We start from the raw sequence: 18013 nt of genomic DNA on the forward strand, positions 1-18013 counted from the left end.
CCAAATACCGTGTTTTCTTTGCTGTACTGCTCATTTCTCTTCAAGTATTTAGATATTGAGGATCATGCATGTACACTATAGAGTTAATGTAATGCTTAGGACATCAGTAATAAGATGGCAGGAAAAGGGGAAAAAACAACCCAGCATTTATATTAGACAGAACAGAATTTATTGACTGAAGTGTGTTATTTCATTTCATGCTCATTTTTCATTTCAAGAGGTATAAGTGTAAACCATCATCATTATCATTTAAAACTAGCCAAAGCCAGGAAAGATGTCCAAAGGTCTGATTAAGGCTTTAATTGCACAACTACAGATGGTTTTTGTCTTGATGTTAGAGAAGTCTCTCAGTGCTGAAGAATAACATCATGAGAAGCATATGTTAGGGAAATAAACTATGACAAAGGGAGACCAGTGATAGATGGCCAAGTGAATGCGAGACTGACAGCCAAGACATATGGATCCAGTTCCCAGCTCCATCACTGTCTGAGTAAGTGGCCGTGAACAAGAACCCTCTGCGTGTCCCTCCATCTGTAATGTCCATAAAACAATATCGAGTTAGCACAAGAGCGTGTACCATGTTTATATTCCAAAAAAAAAAGACTGAAATTTGCTGCATGGGACAAGCTGCAGTAACAGAGATTTTTAAGATGAGAGAGGATTGTTATCCTATTGCAGGGACCTGCTACTTTATGGTGTCACGGGATCATCTGTGGCTTTTGGTCAGTAACCTGACATCTTGTATTTGCTAGAGGTGAGCAGGAGGGTTCCAGGGCTGCTGCACATGGAGCAGACTTGTGAATCCTTGTGGATTAAGCATCAAGTATACAATTGCTTGTAGTCGGGAAAGGCTGGCATGATGATCCCTGTGGTGACTTCAAACCCCATGGTCTGACACAGTCTGACACCCTGTGTAAGCCATATAAACTGAGCCCATAACTTCTAACTGGACTAAAGCACACGTATTTTACTATATAAGCATTACACTACAGATACTCTCTCTATGTATGCATAGATATACATTCTATTTAGCAGAATGAAAGAGAAGAACAGGCCAAATGCTATAGCAGATGAAGATGATGTTGCCTTGTATATGGGGAGCTCACCATAACTGTAGTTCGTCTGACTCCAGATTCTTCCATTGCACTTTCAGTTCTTCTTGTCTCTGTTTGTTGTACAGAAGGGTCCCAATCAAAATTCATGGCCCCTGTTGCAGTACGCTTTCTTGTGTCGTGATGAATTTAAATGAACAGTCGGCACGAATGGGTAGCATATCTGCAAAATTTAATAAACCAGGAGACACACAGCTGCACAATGCCCAGAATTGTCAAGGTATGTAATTTGAAAAACACTACAATGGAAGTTTATAACTGCAGCTCAACTCATTTCCTGAGAGGAAAGATAATGCTGCAGGAGAACAGACACTATAAGTTCCCTCTTTATATGGCAGGGATTCATTTGCTAGTAAGTTTATTTCATTGGTGTTCTCTTAGATGCCAAACTGCTAAATGCAAGGCCACAGTACAAAGAGGTTTCGTAAATTACTGGAGGAATAAATTAGCTCTTATAACATGCTTTGAAACTTCAAGTGCATTCTGCAACAACCGGCAAATCCCCAAGTGTATATAGAATCCCATTCTACCAACCATTGTTTCCTTCCTGCTGCTGAAAAATAGCTTAAATAAGATCCTAAGGGTTCAATGTGGAATATAAGTGTGCATTTCATTGCTTTTATAGCTTTTTTTTTTGTAACATTCTTTCTAGTTTTTTTAATCAAGAATTTAACCTTTGCTTCGATCAAATTTGCATTCATGAAAGGCTTGCATGTTATACAAAGTGCATTCATGTTCATCTGACAGTAAGCACTCCGCATCTGTGAATATAAAGAATCACAATCAGATTCTTTATTTTGCAGTGCCAGGCAAATTTTGGAAACCCAGCATTTGTAATTGTTTCTCACTGAGATGCAAAAAAACGTTTGAAGGCTACTGTCAACCAATAGGAGGTAAAAATGAGAAGTCCCTTGGCAAGGCAATGCTCAGTGTTTGTACAGCAGTAGGGAGACAATTAGTGGCTGCAGAGAAAATCTTATTTTTACTTTTAGAAATACACAATACATCCCTGCTCCAAGAGGAATAGAAGACAGAATTTTAAAATGAAGAAAATAAAGATGTATGTGAAAGAGTTCATACAGCAGCAACAGGTAAAAGCACATACATGCATATATACATCTGCTTTTCTTGTGTGGCAGTGTGTGTGTGTGTGTACATGGCTAAATACGCACAAAATGCTGTGAGTTTGCTGAAAAATAACCTTTCTAAAAACCCTGTCTTATATCCTCAGTGATCAACAGTTGGAGACCTTACATGAAGCCATTTCTGTAGCTCATTTAGAATTGAGATACTAAGGTACAGCCCCTCCTGCACATCCCATCTCATACTTTTTTAATAGCCAGTTGTGGAAGGGGAGTGTGGGAATTCCCACCTTTGCCATTTGACCTGTTGTGTAGCCCAGGACAAGTGATGTCTCCATTCTCCTGCCCACATTTATCCCTCTTGCACAATAGATCATAAGTTTTTACTGAGGAGGTACGGTGCAAGGCCCCTGAGATATCTCCAGGCACTCTTCAAGTTGAGACAATAATTCTACCAATCCAGAACTGAGAAAAGAAACCGGGCTTCTCTTCTGACAGTTCACACGCAGCTTTATGGTTTTGTCATGACTGTTGATCCAGCACTGATGGGAAGAAGAAAGATGTACAAAGTCCGGATTTACGTGGCAGCTCCATCCCAGGGATAAAATGAGCCCCCAGCCAGACAATGAACAAACTTCTTGGGGAGGTTTCTTAATTTCAGATTGCTGCTTTGGGAAGATGTTGTCTGATATCCTTCCAAACAAGCTATGAAGCCTCTTTATCTTAATGTATTTTGGAACAGTATTAGGCAGGAAAAGATGATTTATTTCTGGGAAAATAATGTGAAATCCTTTCAGTCATAATCAGTTCATTCATTTAGCTCACTGTGTGCTAGCTTATGGGCGTTTCTAGCAGAAGAGGTGTTTGTTCTGCCCATGTTCATACAAAAAGAAGCTGAGATTCACTAGTTCTGAGAAGGCACATTACGAAACATCCAGAAGCAGACTAAAATTCCTGTGGTGATCAGAAAACTGGAGCCCAACCTGATGAGGTGTCACAATTACCTTCCTTTACTGAGATTCAAATTCATGAAATGACAATTCCCTACACCATCCTGGAACAGACCAAAGCTGTCAGACTGGCCAGCAGTCCCATGGCGTGGGAAAGACCTTTCAATGTTTTGTTTTCTTCTCGGACAGTTTCCCTGTCTTTTATCAAGCAAGCATGGACCATTGATTTATTTTTCAGTATTGGTGTCTGCCTTCTGTGGTACTGTGCTGATGTCTGTGCTTTCATGTCTTGTCTTTAATAGGATTTTTATTTTTAAGGATTAGAAAACTGCAGGCAATATGGTCTGTAGATAAAGAAGCCATTCCCAAACAGGGAGGTGTTATATCTTCACTATGTGCTACAGATAAATAAATTTCAGCAATCAGTTCTGCAAAAGACCCAGTAAATGTTTTTGTTTGTGTTGATCTAAAGATTCTAATTTATTTCAGATGAAGCTTTGGAACCTTTTTTTTTTTTTTTTTTTTTACAATGCACTAGATGCAGTAAATCAAACTCAAAAGTAAATTCACACAGTAAAAGATTCTTATCAAATCTGTTCTGAGTAAATTACTTTCTTATACTTGATTTTTTTTTTAATCAAAATCAGTTAGTTTGGATTTTAGCTTCACTGAAAAACTGGAACACTTCTGAGGGAATGAAAACATTGTGTGCTAACGCTTTCCTCAATAAAACACCATTATTGTAAAAAATGTTTTCAATAGATCATATTCATACTTAATATTTTATGCTTTTAATAACTTCCCGTGTTATTTACACGCATTTATAATATTTATGTAATATATATAATGTATACTGGATACATATATATACACAACATAACTATGGTATAGTGTATAGAGAGAGACTATATAGATAACAAGTAGTTTGAAATGCCTAACTACCCACAGCTGCTCACAGTTCAGGAAGAGGCGAGACATAAAAGTCCTCATGAATTGCTTTCTAGTGACTAAGTGCAACTCCTCCAAGAAGCTTTACTCTCCATCCATACCATGCAGAAAGTCCTGCACATTGCCCAGGGACCATAGCATGAAAACTAGGCACCCCAGCACCTACCTTGTCAGGGTCCCTGCAGCAAACTCCCTGTCTGCTGAAAGGATCTAGCAGCACCTGGGTACATCCTCGGGATGCTGGGAAAGGATAACTGTAAAAAGATTTTAAGTCTGCAGACCCTGTTGCTATGGCTGTATGTGATCATAGATAAAATCAGAAAGTCACTCTGCCTCAGTTGTGACTCAGCTAGATAAAAAGATATGGTTTTAGAAACTAAGTTTCACTTTTTCATATATTTTTTGATGCCTCTGCCAGCACAATGATGTCTGGGGGTTTCATAAGTGCCTGTAACATACCCCAAATCAAAAGGAGGTTCTTGTATCTCAAACAGGTTTGGGTATCTCAGCTTCAGAAACAAGATGAATGCTAAAAGGGAGAAAGGTTGCAGTGCCTTTGCACTCTTCACATTATGGGTCTAGTTTTTTTTTCTTATTATGCACTTTGTTAAGTCTAATGGAGAAAATACAAATCCAGAGGGAGAGATCTCTGTTCAGTTTGGCAAGGGCAAGCAGTCCGCTACCCTTTCCAACACCGCTGTCTTCATGGCTCCAGCCATCTTCCTGCAGCAGATGCCCCCAGCTCCATGACAGGGAGCACCTCCAGTTACTGCACCTGAGAGTAATTTCAGAAAAATTAATACCTGGGAGATTAAGTACTTTATCCTTAGCAACGAATGGTCATTTTTCCACTGGATGTGTGGTGGTTTTGGTGGGGATCCGGGCTCGGCCTGAACTCCCCCGCAGCCCAGGGCACATGAAGGCGCTCCCAGCTTTGGGATCAGAGACGTGAGGGGCTGGGGGCTCCCCCAGATCCCTAATCAGAGGAAAAGCGAATCGGGGCCGAGGCACCCCCACTCCTCATGCAGCCGAGGGGCGGGCAGCCCCGATCTCCCCGGCAGAGGCGGGGCCCAGGCGGGCACCCCCCGTTCCTCCTCCCGCCGGCGGCGGTCGAGCCTTCCCAGGTAGCCGGGGGAGGAAGCGACCGCCGCGGGGTCGAGGCGACATCTCCTTCCTGGGTTTCCTTTCGCTTCGCCGGGGGGGCGTCTGCGGGGACCCGTGAGGCGCACCTGGGCCGGGCCGGGCTGGGTCGGGCGGCGGAGCCCGCCCCGTAGCCTCGCCCTGCCCGCCCCGGGCTCCGCCGGGTCCCCGCTGTCCCCGTACCGCAGGTCGCCATGGTGCCGCTGTGCGGCGGCGGGGCCGGAGCCCGTCTGCTGCGGATGGCGGGGGCCGGCCGGAGGCTGCTTCTCCTCAACGCCGCCCGGGGCAGCGGCAGCCAGGCGGGGGGAAGCCCCTATACCCGCGGCAAGGCCCTGGCTGTCAAAAAACGAGGCTACGACATCACCAGGAACCCCCACCTCAATAAGGTAGATGCTGTTTGCCTCCCCTCCGCTCCCCCCCCGCCCCGGCCGGCCGGGTGCTGGTGGTGGGGGGCGAGGTGGGGGCTGGAGGAAGGCTCTGGGGGTTGTGAGCTTGGGGGATGGCGGCTGGGGTGCAGAGGGATAAAGGGCTTGGGCACAGCGGCTGGAAGCGGTTTCTGGGGTGGGTGGGTGGTGGGGAAGGTGCTTGGATTTGGTGGCAGGTGCCTTGATGAAAAGGTACTTCTGTCTGTGGCCATCCATCCCTGAGGAGCAACCTTGATCCGAACTGGGGGGAAATGCTGGATGGAGGTGCGGGGACCTCTCCCACTGGGTTCAACTCAACAGAGAACGGAGACGGTTTTGTAAGTGGTCGCCTTCTGGGTTGGCATTGACTTTGTCCTTCATAGCTGGTCACCTTGCTTCTCTTCACCCGCTGCTGCATCCAGCCGTGGTAGCGCTGGAAGAGCCCAGGTAGGTCAGAAGTGCCATCGGCCAGGACCAAAAGCTGCTTATTTCCAACTGACGGTGAGCTAATGGAGCAGGAGAAACCATGTCCTCTCCAATACCAACCTAGGATATTTTGATATACTGTGTGGTTAGTAGTGGAATTGATCTTCTACATCTTCGTCTTAAGACAAGCGTATTTGGTTGTTCCGGTAAAGCTTCCCTTTCATTGCATATCCACAGCAGTAAATTTCAGAGGGAATCATCCTCAGAACTGCTGAACCTATACGTCGGGTTTTGTTTGTTCATATTTAATAAAAATAAAAGTTTTAGGAGAAGAGTGTTCAACAAAGTCTGTAAGCTGTACAAAATGAGATCCTATAATTTAGCCTCATACTACTTTTCTATCCCTTTCCATAGCTTGAGCCACCCAAAAAATCTGGATGTGAATTTTGGAATTACAGAAATACATAATTCAAGAATGTTGGATTTCCAGTTTCTTGTGTTAATGTTGCTAGAAATAAATTCAAATATGTCAGGTATCTTAAAAGTATGCACATATTAAAGACGGTGTTGATAGTTGATGGGGCTGTGACTATTTATCCGCCTCCTGCGTCATCTTCTGGACTGTAGGCTGTTCGGATCACAACTTTATGTAGCATGGGACACACTGAGCTCCTATCTCCTAGTGCCATTGCAGCATTCATCGAGGTGCACCCCTAAGGACAGTGTCGCAGGATGTTATTGAATATGGAGCAGCTTTGCAGCTAATCTGCTCAGAATCATACAGCAAATGTCTGTAAGACTGAGGAGAAGAGGAATTGTCAACTGTCATCTTAATGCTGATGAATTACTATTTATGTGGTTTAGAGAGGTTTTTCTTCAGCATCTGGCTTGTTCTCTTGGGTGTTCAGTGATAGTTATGGGATAACATTGCTAATGTTTCTAGTAGCATTACATACAACAACATGAACTGAAAAATTAATACTTTGACCTTTGCTCAGTGTAATGCAGTAATAATGCATAACTGGTTGAATCTATCACGTTTCTTAAACTGACTTGACTTCCACAAAAAGAGATTTTTGAATTTGATTTGGTGCTTTTCTGAAGCTTTTTTCCCTATCAGTGAAAGAATTTCTCTTTAACTCAAATTTTGGCCTATGTGGAGAGAAGAAAAGAAAACTGCTTCTGTTGGAGGTAAAATATATTCTAGTGTGCTATGCTTAATTGGCCATGAGAAATCTCCCAGCTGGTCTCCAGCCTGGATGTTTGCTGTTTATGTTATGTTCCTTTGTCAGTACAGTCCTTACAATCATCAGTATGTCATCTTGAGAACATCCACGTGAGGAAAGAAATGTCTAACATCAGTGGTAAGAGATAAGGACTGCCAGTTTATGCACCTAGGTAACTAGTTGGTGGTAAATGTTCAGCTTGTTCCCAGAGCTGTGAACGGGTTTCAATTTGTTGTTCTTTACAGTTTGTTGTAGTAGCTAAGGGATTAACTTTGTTCAGCTGAAATGGGATATTTCAGGCAGCTCATATGTGGTCAAGGTGTCATTGATGGCCCTTCATTCTGCCTTGCTGCAGTACTGTAAATCAGAATTAGGGATCTTGGTAGGTTTTCAGCTGTTGTAATGTGATCACATAGCAGTTACTGTTTACATCTCTAGTAGCAGGGGGTCATTGCCATTTTTCTCAAGTGGATCTTGTTTTTATCTGATTGAAGGCTTTTGTGTGGGGCATAGTCCTCACATCTCTCCAAGAACCTCTGAAATAGTTGTTTTTTTTTTAAGTAAGGCAGTGGGCAGCAAGTGCTTTGCTGCTTTATTCAACGCACTGGCTATTTTATAGCTTCTGGGTGAAGTTTAAAGAGTCAGTCTAAAGCAATGAAGTATGTGTTGATTTATTGAATGAAGCTGACTGTGTCCCTCCAGCAGAATCACATACAGATTTCCAGTCCGAGGTTATTGATTCAAGTCTTTGCTTGATTACTAGGTCGGAACTGCTTTGTGCAAGCCTTTCAAACTTAGAAGATACTGCTGCCAGGTCCTGTCTAATACCCTAAGTCTCACTAAAAGGAAGGTGTCTTCTGAGATGCTCATCTGTTTTCCAAATCTGCCTGAGAAGAAAAAAAAAAAAAAAAGGAAAAACTGGTGACGAACATAAGAAATTTGCACTTGTTTCTTTTCTTTTGTCATTGTTTACTCTGTGGAGTTAGCTGGATTTTGTGATGTAAGGGGTGCCAGCACCATAGTAAGCATGGATTGCGAATGAATTTTCTCCAGGTCTTAAATTATTTGGCTGGTCTATGTATTGCATTGTGTATAAGAGCTTGCTTAACTATGACGTTTTGGAGTAAATTTAGAGGAAAAACTGATTTGCAGTTAAGGTGAGACTGGGTTCCATCTCTGAGACTTGGCTCGGTTATCAGTTATGTCTCCGACTTCCTGTGACGCTGGGGAAGTCACGAGCAAGGGAATCTTGTAGCTTAAATCCTCTGGCAGTAGGAAGAACTTTGAAGACAGAACTTCATCTATGCTGTGCGTGAGCGTTCTGCAAGTTCCTGTACAATTCAAACACTGCTCTTCCTTGTGTTTTGAAGCATTACAACCCCTGTCTGCTTCAAAGGCAGGACTCAGGAATTGTCAGTGTTCTTGTCAGAGGGTGTTTGTGGACCTGAAAGGCAATAGCAGTTAGCAGTTGTTCTGACAAAAGAGTCACAGAAATAACAGAAGGAAGAGCTTGTCACATGTTACTATGAAGCACTTCATAAAGTAGTTCCTCTTTTCCTGCCTTTGAATGCTGCAAAATTGGAAATCCTTTTAAAAAAAAAAAAAAAAGGTGTCAGACAACCCCAGAGAGCCGGTGAGACTGTTTTGTGGAGATCCAAGTGTAAACTGAGCTCCAAGAAGATTTATTGGAAGCCTGGATGAGTTTAAGGAAGTGCCCTGCTGACATGGCAGCAGCAGTATTGGGCTTGCTGGGAGACGAGCCTGTCCTCAGCCTTGGGAGAAGTTATTTCAACACTTGGATCCTGGAAGGAAAGATGAGGCACGTCCTACCCATGGCTGTCTTTCTCCAAGTTGCCTTGTGGTTGGTACAGTCATGGCCATGCTGTCTCCTCTCTCTGACACTGTCTGCTGTTAGTTCTTAGCATCTGTACAGTTCTGTTCATCTTGGACGTGCTGTTCGTGACTCCCCACTTCTGCCCGGAATTCTGTCACAACCATATGTCCTCTCTGTGTTTTAATAAACATGGACTGAGCTGAGGTTTAAACTCACCAGCTGAACAATTCCCAGTTTGACTACAGACCTGTAGGGACTCAAAAAAAATCTTACCTTGTGCAAAATCATCTATAATTTTGTTCATGACATCAGACTGCCACGGGTTCTGCACTGTTCACTTGGAAGGTTGATGGCACTTCACGTGTTTTCCTAGAAGTCCTAGCTTTGGGATAAGTCATGCCTCTTGGGAGAGCTGCCATCACAAACAGATGCTAATCTGGAGGTCAGTTAGTTCTCAAAGTGGCAGGATATTGCTGCATTTCAAGGGCTGAGATGTTTAACAGATAATACACTACATTTTTCTGCAAGCTGCAGTGCAGAGATTAGAATTTGGGGCCTTCTGTATACCTCTGGATAACACCCTGTACTTCTTTGGTGCACCTACACGCTTGAGTTCATGAAATGTGTGATAATGAATTATCAAAACAAAAATACCAGTCCGTATCCGTAAGAATGAAACTTCTCAACTAACTGCTGTAGGTTTCTGCAGCAGCTTTGGAATTTACTGCTGCACACAGCATTACAATGCAGAAGGTTTGTTTGTCCTTCAGCTTTGTGGGGATCAGAATTAAGCTAATTGAGGGTTCTTTGAACATGGTGTCAGTGATTTGCCGTTGCAGCTGAGACAAAATGATAGTCTTGCACATGGCTGTACCCAGCAACTGTGGTGAAACCAGCCTAAAAGTAGCTGGATTAGCCGAGTGATTGCATTTAAACAAACTTAGTAATGAGCACGAGAGCAGTGCCTCTGAAATGGGAGTTGGCAAGATTAAATCGAGGCAGGATTTCACTTTCAAATGATTAAATCTCTTATGTAAGCCCACATGGTTGGTTGTATTCTTACAACTAGAGTTTCCTGTTGGCTGGCTGTGGGTCTCAATAGACATTTAACCGCTGCGAAGGGCACAGGGGTTTTCGGTGGTTGTGTGACTCCCAGCGCTTGTTAACTTACACTGCAAAACACAAACAGAGGGTAAGAGTATGAGATGAGCAGAGTCTGGAGGCTGCCCTCTTAGCTTGTCAGGAATCTACAGCTACTTAGAGGACACTGGACAAGCTAATTAAAAAAAAAAAAAGCCCACTGAGGGTTCTTAAATACATTGAAACCACACCTGGCTTAGAGAGTCTCCAAATGGAAAATAACGGAAGGATGGGAATGTGCAGGGGAAAAGTGTCCGATTTGCCTGCGCTGTTTACTTGTGGTAAGGTTTATGTGTACTGCCGGAGATAGGATGCTCATGCAGGTGAGCTGGATAGGGCTCTCTAGTTTCTAGCAACAGCAAACAAGACACGTTCATGGCTGAACCCTGCAGCACACGGGTCACTCCAAACCCAAGCTAAGCCCCAGCTGAGAAACAGCTCTGTGGCAAACGCTGCTCCAACCCTGCTCTGCTCTGGAGCTGCAATAGGAGTGAGCTGGAGCAGCCCGCAGTGTGCACCTTCAGTAATGTCCTGGGCAGAGGGGCTGTTCTCATGTTTGCTCTTGCTCTTTAGTTCATCAGGTACATCTCCATCGACTTGAAGTGGACTCTGCAGAGATGAGCTTTGCTCCCCTATTTTGGCATATGTGTTGCTCTGGAAATGTGACAGCTTAGATTTTGGCCTTCATCCTGGTGTGAGGAGTTTCATTGGTTGGTTGTTACTGTCAAGCAATATTTCTTTGGAAGTATCTTTTGGCAATGACATTTCATATAAAGACAACTCGGCCTGGTCAGCAAACTATACCCAAACTAAATCTGTTGTTGGTGCTTCTGGTGTTGGCAGCAGCCTACAACAGTGCCTTTGCTTGCCCAGCTTGGAGTCCATTCCCTTTCCCTGACCATTCCCAAACCAGGAGGCCATCTGCCTTCCTGTCCCCCTGCCTAATCCCTTGCCAAGAGTCGCCCTCAGCTTTGGCAGCCCAGTAATGCTTCGGGAGCGCAGCTCATGTGGGAAGGCTTGGAAGTGCTGAGGAAGGCTGCTGCTGCCAAGATGCTGCTAAGACGGGTGCTGGTGCAGCCCTTGACCCTGTCTGTGCTGTAGCTGCCCTGTAGCACTTCAGGGCTTGCTTTGCCTTCAGCGCTTGTAAATGTTGTGAGGGGTCTTGGACCTATCGGTCAGGCAGCCTTTATAGGTGCTGGGCTTATGTTCGTAGCCACCATAAGGTATTAACAGAGAGGAAATGGGACTCGGACCAAAATACTTGTTTCTGTCTTCTGAGCAGTTTCTATCATAAAAATGCCTTTAAAATTGCCTTTAAGCTGTGGAATTTCATGAGTTTGGCAGCTGACTATATTGGTTTCCCTTTATCATATCCTTTCTCTAAGAGAAGCCTTAATCCTTACACCAGCCATGGCTTGGTGTAGGGGCAGAGCTGAGTTTGAGCATAGCTCTTGTTTGATAGAGTGCACTAGGCTTTTTTGGCACTTGAGTAAGAATTGCCTTAAAGCAACACAAGCTGTTTGATCAATACTATGAAAATCGATATTGTTGCAGTTAAAAGAGATCCGGGGCTGAATGGTACAGCTTGTTCAGCATTCCTGTTTATTGCATCTAGTGGAATGTGTGGCAACCAACCAGTTGATTACTTTGGAAACCCTGTGGATATTGAAGGTAAGACTGAGCATATTATATGTGGGTCCTGTAAACGTTTCACTCCGCTGACCTCAGCAGGCTTCAAACCTTTCCCCACATTAAGTAGCAGGACGTTATATGGCCTTGACGTTAGCAATTGGGTGCTGCTGTGCTAGAGATGAGTCGCTGGTGCTGGTTAGAATGGGTGGTGATCTGGCTGAAGCTGCTGAAAGGCAGTGCTAACTTGTAAGATGAAGCAAAGAGCAAAATTTTGTGAGCTGGTTTTGATTTGAGATGGATTTGCCATGCAGTTGGTCACTAATAGAGATGGGTCTCAGCAATTTTTTAGTGTTTCATGGCAGAGTTTGACCTCTGAATGGTTATTTTTTATGTGTTTGTTTATTTATTGTGAGTCTTAGATCTGGCTTAACAAAAAAATGCACGTAGGGCAAATTCAGTTTGATTTGGTTTTGGATAAAAAGCCCATAAACTGAATTAATCTGTAGCTTCTATAGCAACTACCTCCAGAGGAACACTCAACCTGCTGTTACTGGCATGAGCTCGGAGCTGGGAAAGGAAAGGTGAAGTCTTTACAGAAGAAACAAACCAACCCAGCAATTTGGCAAGATGGAGAGGTGGAAACTGGTCAGTGATTTCTCTGGTCTGATTGCAAACCTGGTGGTATGATAAACTGGGTGGTTGGGATTCAGAGGCTGGGGTCTCAGTCCACAAGGTCCCTTCTGCTAGGGGGAAATGTCCCCTGGCTGATGGGACCTTGTGTTCTGAAAGTCCTTTACGCTAATGCCAACTTTCTTACAGTTTTACTTTAGCAGGAGCAGCACGTGGATTTCAATTCCTTTATTACAAGGTATTATACTGAGAGTGTTTGATATAAAAAGTGCTGCTTTGCCCCAGTTTTACCGTTTGAATTATACTGGTGATTGGTGAGTGTCAAAAATGGGTTTTGTTAGGCTTACGGTGGGCTTAGATACGCCAGTTCATTTTATAAATTTACCGGATGACCTCAGCTGGGTAGTTTGACCTGTCTTCTCTGTCTAATCACCATATTACACCTTGTTTCTGTTCTGTGCTTCATCTGCTGGCACAATCAAGTGCAGTGTGCAGTTTCTTTAAATCAGCAGAAATTCCATAGCTTTTATGTGGCATGTAACAGGGCATAATAATTACAAATGGTACTGTATATTTTGAAACTTAGAGCGCAATAAATGGAATTCACCACAGTAAAAAGTATTTTTTTTTTCAGATTAATGCACAGTAGTAATCTTCTTGCCATAGCCTAGTTATCCCCTTGCGCTTCCCTCCATAAATAATTCTTAGTTTTCATGGCAGCTGCAGAACCCTGAAGTTGATTAACCATTTTTTTCTCTTTAATAAGAAAATGAACTGGAACACGAGTTGTCTTTCTATTCACTAGACATGCTCTGCTGAGGGGCTTGTGCTTCAGTGCTGTTGTAGTGGTATGGTTAAGGTGACCATAGATGTGCCTTATGTTTACAGAGAAAGACTTGGGCTCCATAAACGTGCCTGAGAGCCCAGTTTGGTCCCACTGTGAGCGATGGCTGCAGGAGAACCTTCAGTCTGTGAGCTTGCAACAAGCAATTGCACTTATTAATACCTGTAGCTGCATGGGGAAGTTATGGCTGCTTGTAGTATTTCGGCTCCTCTGTTATTTAGGGGTGGTTTTCTTTCCTTGACTTCCTATCGGTGATGCTGGTTTGCCTTCGTGAACCTCCCCACGTGCACTCAGACTTGCCTAGCTGTTGGGAAGTGCTGTGCAAACCTCTGCTTTTGGCAGCTCTCCTGTGCTTTCAGGGTTTTACTTGGTCTTCAGTTCCAAGAGTGCCACTGCCAGCATATGCCCTGTGCAGACAGCATCCAAGCATTTCGAGCGCCAAGCGAATGCTGTGCAGGAGTACAGATTATCCTGTTTTGTGTTGTTTTGTTCATTTGGTTTTAGTCAAGGGTGCAGGGAGCGAAGAGGCAAATGGTTATTTTAACTATCCCAGGGGTTCTGGATCCAGAGATCCAGAGGCAAAACCTAGGAGACAAGTCAGGTTGAAAAATTGAAGTGTTTGCTTTGTCTTTTGTTTTCCTTCTGACTGCTACTTATTTTTCTGACTTTTTCTCACTGACTTATCAGACCTGCTATCAACCATTGGGCAGCCTGTTGTAGTTTTTACTCAAATAAATTATTCCGGGACAGACTTAGCTTTAGAGCCATTGTGCGTGGGTCAGACATGCCTTGATGCTTGGGGAAGAATAAACACTGTTCTGGAATTCTGTCCCTTTCAATAGAGGACTAAGCACAACAGCAAACTTCACTACTTCCAGCTCATAATGTGCTCCAGCAGAGATGATGAGCATGCTTTTAATTTTTAACCTCCTCCTTGAGGCCCGCTTGCTATCTGTCTCCCCAAACAACGTGACATTTTGATAAATGACTTGTATTGTCAGCCTAATACAATATCTTTCTTTTATTTTTTAATAGCAAAGCTTTTTATAGTTCTGCAGCTGCCAAACACAAAACACAGACATAAACTTTGCAGACTATGGTTCTGACAAAGAAAATAACACCAACACAGAAGTTTTCTGCATATCAAAATTTTCTGCTTCGCTTCCCTTTGCAGTTCTTGTTTGTACATTGATCCTTTTTTAACATGTGCTATGGAACCAAAACAGATTTTCAGTAAATTTTTGTATTCTATAAAGAAGATTAACTTCACATCTCAGAGAAAAATTTTTCTCTGTGTGTCCAGCTTATAAAGTGATAAGTCTGTTTTGTAATATGTCCATATGGGTTAACTCTGTTCAGCCTCATAAAACATGTAGTTAGGCTTTACTGTGTTTCTCAACAGAGGAAGGAATTAGTTATTTCAAATACAGCAGTGTTATGTTCTCCTGGACAGGACATCTTGAACTTTAACACTTTGGCCTGGCTAACGGATTTGTCACTTCCCCATGTGGTTAAGTTCGTTGTGGAAACTATTAAACTCTGTTTAATCTTCATTTGAAGGGTTTGATGTTAAACCTATGGGTAATTTTAGCAATGATTAGTTGCAAATGAGCGCATGCATTATACTTGCCAAATCCTGTCATTTCTGGAAGTGTCCAGATTATTAGTTTCTGTTGTTAGGCTGGTCTAAGCATGTAGGCAGGGCAGGGGCTGGAGGGACAGATAATGTTTTCTATAACTGGTTAACATGGGGGAGAAAAAGGTAAAACCAGGGATTTTCATGTTCACAGCCTTTCTTCTAGGAACTCATTTTTTTGTTATCCTCAGCTATATCAGTTGATCCAATTTAAAAAAAAAAAAAACAAGCAAGCAAAAACCACCTAAACTTCCCCCAGTGAGCCACTTCCTACCTTTCAGGTAATTAGATGAGTTCATCTTGCCATTTGTGTCTAGAGCCAATTGCTGGCATAAAACAACCTCTTCTGTAAATCAGATCCCCAGATGAGAGTTACTGGAGGGACAAGGACATTCTCTTCCCTTATGTTATATGAGGGTTTATAAATATAAATATAATCTAAAGAAGTATCATTGGTACATTGGTTTAGATTTGTTTGTTTTAAACAGATGCTCTTTCAATACAAAAAAACATACCATGGCTGAGAGGGTGAACAATTTGACTAGTGTGATGTGCACAAAGGCTGAATTCCAGCAGAGACTCCTGTAGGGAAGAGAAAAGAGCTGTACAACAGTTGTAGGATCATAAAAACCACTCATCCTTCTGCCAGAATTGTTCAGGTGGTTTCTGGGCGAGAAACAGAGTTTGTGCAAGGGGACCTGAAAATGTGTGAAGTGACCAGGACGTTGAAAGGAGGAATTGAAAAGTCATCTCTCTTCCCCCAGTGCCAGGCAGAAGGCTTGGCAGGCTGGGTGAAGGTGCCAGAAAGCAATGATTAAATCCAGCCGTGTGCTCCAGGTAGGTGCGTCCACAGAAAACTTCCCAAGCATAAGTTAATGCTGATCCCAATGCAGATGGCTTGCATTCTGCAGTATCTGCTACTTTATACTCACTAGGGAATTTGCTTACATTGGCGTCTTGTAAGCTTCTCAAGTACACCATGTTCAAACATAAATTCAGTTGCTCAAAGAATAATAAAAGTTGTTTTTTTTTCCCCCCTTAAGTTTGGAGGATTTTCAGTGCACATACCACTGGGACTTGTTTCTCATTTCACACATGCAATAGATTCCTCTTAGGCTTGGTAGATTGCCTAGGCTGTGATGTGCAGCACTATTTATTAGAAGGAGACATGTGTGACATGCCTTTCACTTCATGTGCTGATGCCAGCAGCTTTTACTGGCTTATGTCTGGGGAAAAAAATGCCTGCTGCAGCACAGAGGTATCCCTGAACACTGCTGTTAGGTTTTTAAAAGGCAACATAGGCTTAAGCCATTGGGAGAATTTCCACTGATTTCATCAACTTTGCATTGAGCCTTGCTTAAATTTAGGAACAACCAACTGCACCTTTCAAGATGTGAGACTGTTTCTTCACAGAAGGATAAGATTAAAGATAGTGTACTGTGAAATTTCACCATCTTGCTCTGGTAATAGATAGTAACTAAAATGGAAACGTAAAAAAAAAGTGCTTACTAATTGCTTAAGTCAAAATCTGAAAGAAAAAATAGAATTTGCCAATATAATCAATTTCTGCTGATACAGAATCACATGAAGGCTTCAGCTGATTCCATAGTTATGTGCCCCAAAAAATCAAAAGTACTTTGTGGTATTCCTTATCTTAGCCTCATCTGTCCAAGCTGTATCTTCCTTCTGAACTTTGGGACAACCAACTTGAAGTGTTGCCTTTCCAATGCCAAAATCTGTCCTCTGGCATGCAGGCAAGAGCTGGATTTCTTCTTAAGAGCTGCTGGATGAAAGACATGTGCACTACGTGAGATCCCGTGGAGAGCCTGAGGCTGCCCTGCATGGCTCTTGTAGCTGCTTCATGAAACGCATAAAAGTGCCTTTGAATTATGACCTTCCAAGTGGTCACTGCTCAGGGGTAACTGGGATTATGAAACCCAAATGAGTGCATGACTGGTGCTGAAACTGGGCCACACTCCCTAAAGGCAAGTAGGTGTTTTGGGTTAGCATGTTATATCTTCAAATAGAGGTAGCTAAATCATTTGTCATATAAATAGAAAAGAAGTGATGCAAAGGTGCTGGAAGGCAGCAGCAAGACTCTGGCTGCTGCTGGAAAATACCTGTGGCATTGGGCACTTATTAAAAGCTAATTGCATTTTAAAGATAAGCTTTAATGGATTTGGCAGTGAGAGTGCAACTGTAATCAGATCTTGTTGTTTTGTACAAGTGCCTTTCAGGTTTCTGTGCAAGGTCAAATGTCCTATTGACTGGCAGCTGAACTGCTTTGCTTGTAGGAATGTAACTGATATTTGGTGGAGTTGCAAAATGAGTTTCCCACTGCAGCCAAACACACAAGTATACGAGAATCCAGCAGTTTCACTTCCTGCAAAGCTGAAAACCCCTGTAGCATTTATTAGGATTTCCAGCAGGGAAAAGGGGATATTAATGTTGTTTGACTTACAGAATCATAATATTTGCACTGCAATTTGTAACGCAGGGCAAAAAGTTTTCAATTAGTATTTCCTGAGGAACAGCAAATTCAGTGAAGTGGATGCTTTTAACTTTATTTTTGTCAGAGAATAAATAAAGCAGTTCACAGGACCTTAAGTGTTCCGCAGTGCTGGAGCAGGGAAGAGCAGTGAATGGGGTTACAGATAGGAAGCAATGAACAGCTGAAACCTTCCTCAACATCGTTGTTTGGCATCATCATTATTTAATCTCTGAACTGTGGCGCTGGATCAAGTGTGCTTGGGGAGGCATAAACCTCAGTCTTATTGATAAAATAGTCACTTGGTCACTTCAGTGCTGGTTTTGATTTTTCTAGCGTTAGGAAATTGCACTGAAGGTCTGGGCTGCTTGCAGTGAACCCTGCTATGGGGCCCAAACCAGATCTACTTGAAGTCCTGGGAGCCTCTTCCCTTTCAGGTTCTTAGTAATTTCATTTTTGTAATAATTTCAGGCAATGGGAAATCCTTTATGGCTCTTAAAGCAAAGCTTAAAACTTAATTT

The 18013-nt window shown here is 42.9% G+C and overlaps 1 protein-coding gene and 1 long non-coding RNA gene across 2 annotated transcripts in view; one reads left to right on the plus strand and one right to left on the minus strand.

Moving 5' to 3' along the window:
- Positions 1–248: 248 nt before the first annotated feature.
- Positions 249–5087, minus strand: LOC118260827 (uncharacterized). The gene is made up of 3 exons (XR_004782307.2): positions 4896–5087; positions 1107–1275; positions 249–531 (listed from the first exon to the last, which is right to left on the minus strand). It is a non-coding gene; the product is annotated as an uncharacterized LOC118260827 (long non-coding RNA).
- Positions 5088–5379: 292 nt separating this feature from the next.
- ME3 (malic enzyme 3) overlaps positions 5380–18013 on the plus strand; it is a 125320-nt gene continuing 112686 nt past the window's right edge. The window contains exon 1 of the mRNA XM_050712137.1: positions 5380–5618. Within this exon, the coding sequence (XP_050568094.1) occupies positions 5427–5618 (192 nt within the window). The 5' untranslated portion in view covers positions 5380–5426. The remainder of the gene's footprint in view (positions 5619–18013) is intronic.

The sequence above is a fragment of the Cygnus atratus genome, chromosome 1, assembly GCF_013377495.2.
Source record: "Cygnus atratus isolate AKBS03 ecotype Queensland, Australia chromosome 1, CAtr_DNAZoo_HiC_assembly, whole genome shotgun sequence".
In the NCBI taxonomy this organism is placed as follows: domain Eukaryota; kingdom Metazoa; phylum Chordata; class Aves; order Anseriformes; family Anatidae; genus Cygnus; species Cygnus atratus.